We start from the raw sequence: 7,456 nt of genomic DNA on the forward strand, positions 1-7,456 counted from the left end.
CCACACGTGCTGCACAGAAAGTGTCCTGAGGCGTCTCGGCGCCACGACGTGGCCGAGATGGCGCCACAGTTCACGCACTCACGTGGTTCACCTGGGAAATAGAAACAACATTAATAATCCTTGTGATTTTTATATTTCAACTTCAAAAGATGTGAAGATAAGAATAAGCTTAATTTTGATTGATTAATATTTAGATCCAAGAACGTCATAAGAAGATCGCGTTTGATATTCCAAGATTAAAGAGATTTTTTTAAGGACATTGGTATATGCATGCAACATCTGCTTTTGATAAAAGATAAAAGTTATTTTCAGCTTTAATACAATTTTTTTTTTTTTTTACAAAAATTGGCGAACGTTGTCCCAAAATTTAAATAATTGTATTGTCCTATAATTTGAACTTGTGTTACGAACATGTTTAATCTTTGTAAATGGCGCCGAAAATATTTATAAGAAAAAAACGGAAATTGAATATTAATTTAATTTAAACATATTGTAGGATGGGGGAAGATGGGACGCCTTTGACGCATAATATCTGAATATCCTGATCGTGTTTTAAACAGTTAACAACGGTCTGTGGAAGTCGTGAAGATACGGTTTTATAATTCTTTGAATGTTCTTTGTTTACTACCAAATGGGACGAGAAAATAGAGTTAAAGTGTGTCCCAACTTCCCCCATCTTACTATATATTTCTTAATTCGCTAACTAAATGTAAATAGTATAGCGTTAACTAAATGTATAGAAAACAAAAAGTGCAAAAAACAAAGAATTTTTTACAATGTTCTTGTTTTAAAGATGGCTAAAACACGTGTTACAATTTTAAAAGTATTTTCTTATTTCAAGTATTTAACAATTTAACAAAATAATTTAGTTCAGTGCTCTGTAAATAGTTTTAAAATTTGCTGAGCCCGCGCAGGCTTTTAACGCCAGGTATTCAACAATTCGTTACCGAAGGAGACGTGGTAATTTCATTGTTCCGGTTTGAGTGGATTATACGAATTATTATTCCACAGAAATTCGCCCTAAACTCACTCCCATTTGTTCCCATAACATGCCGCACATTTTCACGGACACGCCGCAGTTTTTCACGCTGCTAGTGTTGCGCAATTGTTGTGCGGTTAAAAAAATGAAGTTGCAACAAAAAAAAATCTTTTTTTTATCATAAAATTCAACAGATTTGAAATAGTGCATTTTTTTATTCGCAAAGAGTCAGATTTAAATTCGTTCTAAAACCATAATACGAGTTTCATCCCAAGTGTTTCGGTTTAAAAACTAAAACCATAAGCTTCATATAAGGTGTATGTTTGTATTGAAACCAAGAAAGCCATGTTTTATGTCACTATTTCTAACCATTTCTTTGTTCCACTGTTTCTATAAATATTAAAACAACGAAGAGAATTAGTAGCAAAACGACAGTCGATACATCCATCTGTTTATAATTACAAAGGTTTCCTATATAAACGAGTTATATTATGTAACTATTTATTTATTTTCGCAATTTTAACCCTCTATCTATTCGCCTCTCGCAGATGATAAAAAATCCAGTGTAAAAAGGAAAAAAAGAATGAAATTGTCGCAAAACTGAAACATTTGTATCGTATATATCTGCTGTAATATGTAACTATTATTTGTTTCCGATTAACCGTTTTATTTCTCGTAGCTTCAACTCGTGAGAACGTTAAACACGACCACTTACATGTACAAGTCTACACTCCCACCCTGCGTGGGTTAAACCTGTTGAAAGCGTTTAATAAGAAATATGAATTTGCGGTGTTTCCCGGTAAGAAAAGAGCAGTGTTGCAAGATTAAAAATAGAAATATTCGTAAACACCTAACCGGAAACTGAAAATTAGGATAAATTTGACATTACTTATTTATTTATAATAGTAATTCTTGGAATACGATAGCGTAGGTCAAATTAATTGAAATCAGCAAAAAATACAAAATGGGAAAAATATAACTGAGAAATACCAGGCAGAACAATGGCTGCTCTATTTAAAAATATTTTTGTGTATATAAAAACGCGGGTTTTACGTTTTTTTAGCGAAAATTGGGCAACTTTTTACCTACATTTATCTCTTTAAATACGATACCGAAACCAAATTAAACAACAAAGAGAAATGAATAAACAACAAAACAACAGTCGTTAAAACACGCTATAATAAAAACTACGGAAGTTAAAGCCTGGCCTCAAGCCCCCCCCCCATTTTCTATTTTATTTTTTTTAAACAGGACTTTTAAATTTGAACTCAAACCGATGACGTCAACCAGGATGTGTAACAACAGGCCACTGTGACGTAACAGGAACGGGTTGTGCTTATTTATTTGCAAACAAGACCCATTCACCGTGTCAGCCAATAGGTCAACACGAGTAACCTAATTCGTGAACATAATTCAGTATATGTAATTCGCATAAAACGTTTATAATGTGTAGCGTTGCCTATGAGTTTTAAATAACTGAAACTACACCATCCTCAGTGTTAGATGAGACACGAGAGCGTTAAAAGTATTGAAAACTCGCTTTTATATAAACGCCTTTTTATAAAATGGCAGATATAAAGACCAGCTTGGTAATTGTAACACTCACTTTGTCTCATCTAACACTGAGGATGGTTAAAGTTGATTAACTGAAACTGCACCATCCTCAGTGTTAGATGAGACAAGTTTCTAGCTGGTCTTTATATAACACTCACTCTTGTCTCATCTACCACTGAGGATGGTGCAGTTTCAGTTAATCAACTTTAAAATATACAAAGATGTCGCCAAGTTTAAACATTTTGACATCTGGACACCACTTCAGTAAAAACTGCCAGTATTTCCGCGCGGAAGAGTTGTCAAAATAACGCCCTAACCCAACTTCCTAATTGTTATCATTTCTCGAACCCAAAACATTCTAAAACCCGGCTTGTGATTTGGTCAAAACAGCTGGGTTGTTATCGACAAATAGGAGTTAAGTATGACTTAAGTTGGGACTTATCTAAAGTTAGGTTGAGCAATTGGCAGGTCTGTTGCCGGCTGTCTGAAGTTTATCATTAGTTGCTGAGTGCGGTTATATTCTTAGGTGAAATAATAAAGGATCATATCAAGTTTTAATATTAAATAGGCAGAGCATTGTTTCGAATTGTTGGAGTTAGAAAATGATTTATATTGCTATAAACCGAAAAAATATTTCCTGTTGGTTTTAAAATGACATGTTTTTAATGGTTAATAATAATCTTTATACCTGTATACGCCGTATTAATTCACATACGCGAAGAGATTTGGAATTAACATCTAATCAACAGTCGTTATAACACATAACTTAAATAAAAGTGACTTCTGGAACCATTCCTAGCCGAAGTTACCCATAAAAGGTTGCCTATCCGAGACGAGCAAGTCTTTACAATAATTTACAAACGAGACTGTTTGAAATATAACGTCTAGAATTCCCCGATCCATCACTCTACATTGACAGTACAAGTTACTACAAGTATTAAAAATACAGGCACTACGGTGGAAGCTTTACTTTCTCATAACCCTTAGCCCTTAACCGAATCCTAACTCCCAACTCGGATGAATCAACAATTATCCATTCATTGGCTCCTACATTTCGATGTCGCTTGATGATATGTGTATGTTGTTCACTCCTATGCTTAGAGTTTAAAACCCCGGACATTTCAACAGCTGTTGTAGCTGGGCTTAACTCCCAATAACTTAGGGGTTTGCGGTTGATAGATGGTCGTTAAAGTCTCGCTTTATGTAACAACTGAAGCCGATATCGTGTCTAGTTTTAACGGCGTCCGTTGTAGAAATGTTCGAATCTATATGGGAAGTGTGGCAGTCCATGGGATCTGGGATTTGGACCAGACTTGGCCCATTGCCCCAACACCCAGTGTGCTACTATTTAGATATCACTAAGACAGTTTATGGACACTCAATTATGAAGATTTCATTTTATATTGGTTAGTTCTTACGCCATGCGACCTGCGATTTTGTTCAGAGTTGGCCTATTAACCAATCATAAGAATAATACAAAATACATGATGCTAAAAGCATACAGACCTAGTAGGTGGTTAAACCGAAACGCTTGAAATTTAAATATAAAGTTAAAATACTGACTTACCGTATTGGGGCATTCCGCTCATATAAGACGCTGGGTTCATTGACATCCCATAACCCACACCGGGGTAATTTAGGGGGTTTTCTGCTGGGGCCCATAGGCCTGTGGGGTAACTGTAGCTGTTGGGTAAGCTGGGTGAATTAGAGGGAATTCCCCCGTTCGGGGCGAAGTCGCCTGGGTGTTGGGTGTAGCTGGTGGGTCCGAACGGGTATTGGGGGTTGGAGGGGTAACTTTGTGATGAATACCCCGTTTTCATGGGGTTAAGGGGTTGGGTTTGGGTCGTAGAATAGATTGGGTTTTCTGGTAAGGGTACGTATACTGGGGGTCGGGCTGTGACGTAATCAGACCGGGAGTAATCTGAGTTAGAGGTGGGTAGGACGGGTAAAGCTGTGAAGTTTGGTGTGCTTCCCATAATCGAGGGGTAACTGTCATGGGTCCTGGGGTAGTCGGAGTATTGGGTCGAACACGTGACCTTTTTCTCGTTCCGGTCCAGCGCTTCCTCTTCGTTCGATTCGAAAGAGAAAGTTCGTCGTTCGCAGGATCCCGGGTTCGATTCCACGTCATTTCCGGCCTCTCGTGACGCCGTAGCGTTATAGGCGCCCAAGTTTTGCTGTGTGACGTCACAAGCGGATCTCGGTGACCCGTTGTTATGACAACCGAACAGCATGCTTCCGTCATTTCCGCCGGCTGCCACTACGTCATCGGAAATCGGGGGCGAGTAAGTAGCAGTGGGTACTTCCCCATCGGTGCTACGGTAGGGGTAGTAGTAGGGAACCTCACTTGATGGGATGAATCTGGAACGCAAAGGATATTGGTTAAAAAAAAAGTTGTAAAATATCTTAGACTAGAAATGTCCTCAAAGTAAAAAATAAACATGTTTTAAGTTGTCGAATTATATAAAGTAGGTTAGGGTAACATGTTCTATCTTTTTATTTACTTTCATCAAATGCAGGAAAAACTGTAGGAAACACACGTTGAAAAGATGTGTGTCTCTTTCTTAAAATTTAGATTGGATAATACGTTGGGAAAAATGAAATTTTGAACACTACAAAAAAGATGACGTGTAGGAAATTCATTGAGATTTCCACCATTGTTGATATTAATGAGGTTAAACAACCATTTTGTTTCTGAAATTCTCTCAAGATTTGTTAGATTTCAATATATATTACTTGAACCAACTTATAATAAAGTGTGTGTTTATCGAATGATATTTTCCCGCCTCTTCGTTCTTATCTCATAACAACAAGAAACGTATGTTAAGATATAGCTAACGTCTTTATAAAGTGAAGCCCCGACATTATTATAACGACTGTCGTTTCCCCACGCGAGAGTAAATAAGTTACATTCATTCATTCCGTCTTTCTCCGGTTTCAATTACAAATTCAAATTTAAACGCTATAAAACATTGAGTCGCCGATTCTAAACCTATTTATCCAAACTGAACTTTGTCGACCTTTGGTAATTAGGAAACAAAACAAACTAAATCACGTCCGGTGTCGACCTAGGGATTCCAGGTTCAAATCCCTACTCGGCCTACAATTGTAATCCTAACATTAAACAATGGTTGTTTGTCTAGTTCATTATCGGGTATTGTGACGTCAGAATGGTACGTTTGTTACCACTCAATCTGACCGTTTGTGACATTTTCAGGTATTGTTTAAATTTGTGCATTTCAGGTTTTATACATACCATGCTCACTGTCGGGTTAACACGTATATTGCGATGCGAAATAGTAAACTAATTCTGTGATTTTATGCCTTATCTATGAAAATAAATCATAACATCGTAAACTTTATTCTGCAAGAATACCAAGAGACGCGATAACCACAAAGTTTTGCCGTGGCCAATAACTTATTTACAGTATGGAGTGTTTTGACTTGAACAACCACAGATCAAATTAAAACAACGCGAAAAAAATTGGGGTTGGACCGGAGACACAACTCAAAAACCTAAGAAAATTGTTTGGAATGGATAATATTTTACTGAACAATAAGCCGAGTGGCCACCGCAGTCAGCCGAAGTGCTGCAGAAGATAAATGGCGTCGACGTGAGCCCGGGATGTTCGGAATACGCGGGAAACGAATTATAAACGTTTCACACAAGCCGCGGGATGAGTTTTTAAAAAGCGCGATCTAAATTCTAATAAACTAAGATTTATTGCGTTTTATGGAATCTGGAATTCTGTAAAATTTTCGCTTCTCTGTTAGAGAGGAACTATAACAGCATAAAACTAGTATATCGGTGTTTGTTTCAGGAGAATTCTATACCCCTATGTTATGTCGTTTATGTTGTAAATTCACCATTTACAAACAAGTCTCCCGATTAACTTATAGAAAAACTATATCAAATGGCGTGTCAGAATAAAATATTTTAGTATGAAGCCCAAAACAGCGAGTAAGAACGCGTTATGAATCCGCATTATTACCCACATTATTATAAACTGTGTGTAAAAAAATCTGTAACGGTACAAGTATTGTATTAAAACACTGGTCAAATTAAATACTTGGTTCTAGCACACCATAATGTCCCATACTTCCTAACCGTGTTTTTAACAATTGCCTAAACTATTTTAGAGTCGCGTTATTGGGGCGATTAAGGAGAATGAAAACATGAACCATCTTACCCCAACTTACTATACAAAAACATGGACTATCACTTCAACATGGTATACATTTAATAAACACATAACCAATTTCAGTACATGCCAAACCCACTATATAATGTTGTTGTATAACGGAAAATTATGCAAACTAACACATGATAACTTACTTGGCCGATTTTTCTGCGGGTTCTTCACTGGACTTCAAACCCCCTAAACTTGGGTATTCCCCATGGGAGCCTGGATTAGTGGAAAGTCCCACAGCGGGGTTAGGCATATACATTCTTTGGAAAATTATTTTTCAGATAAAACTCAAGAAGTAGAAAAATAGAATTTTAAGCAAAAAATAAATTTTCTGAAATATTCAAAGGGGTTACAAGTGATTATAGCCAGTAACATTAGAATAAAGACTAAACTATCACAAAACATATGATACGAATATATAACGCTGCGTATTCATTTCAAACTTATTTTAAAACACTGCACCTGTAGATTTTGTAAACCAACTTTCGCCCTTTATACTAGCTGTGTTCTCTTTTTTAAACATATTTAAACCTCCTATTATAAAAATTAACAATCGCAATGATATTCCTATTCACATTAGCCGGAAAGCAAATTTCAAATTCCGGCCGCGGTTTTCAAACCCTCGATCTGAAATTCAAAATGGCGGACTGCAGTACGCGTAGCGCTCGCGACAACGAGGTAACGATTATGAAACCGAAAGAGCGCGTCAGGGGGAGAGGGCGACTAAGATTCGAAA

General features: G+C 36.9%; 1 protein-coding gene across 1 annotated transcript in view; it reads right to left on the minus strand.

Moving 5' to 3' along the window:
* The window catches only part of gataa (GATAa protein), a 10,793-nt gene extending 3,750 nt beyond the window's left edge, over positions 1-7,043 (minus strand). Inside the window, 2 exon segments of the mRNA NM_001128863.1 lie at positions 4,101-4,891; positions 6,867-7,043. Coding sequence (NP_001122335.1) covers positions 4,101-4,891; positions 6,867-6,979 — 904 coding nt within the window. The 5' untranslated portion in view covers positions 6,980-7,043.
* Positions 7,044-7,456: the final 413 nt, after the last annotated feature.

The sequence above is a fragment of the Ciona intestinalis genome, unplaced genomic scaffold (genome assembly GCF_000224145.3).
Source record: "Ciona intestinalis unplaced genomic scaffold, KH HT000101.2, whole genome shotgun sequence".
In the NCBI taxonomy this organism is placed as follows: Eukaryota; Metazoa; Chordata; class Ascidiacea; order Phlebobranchia; family Cionidae; genus Ciona; species Ciona intestinalis.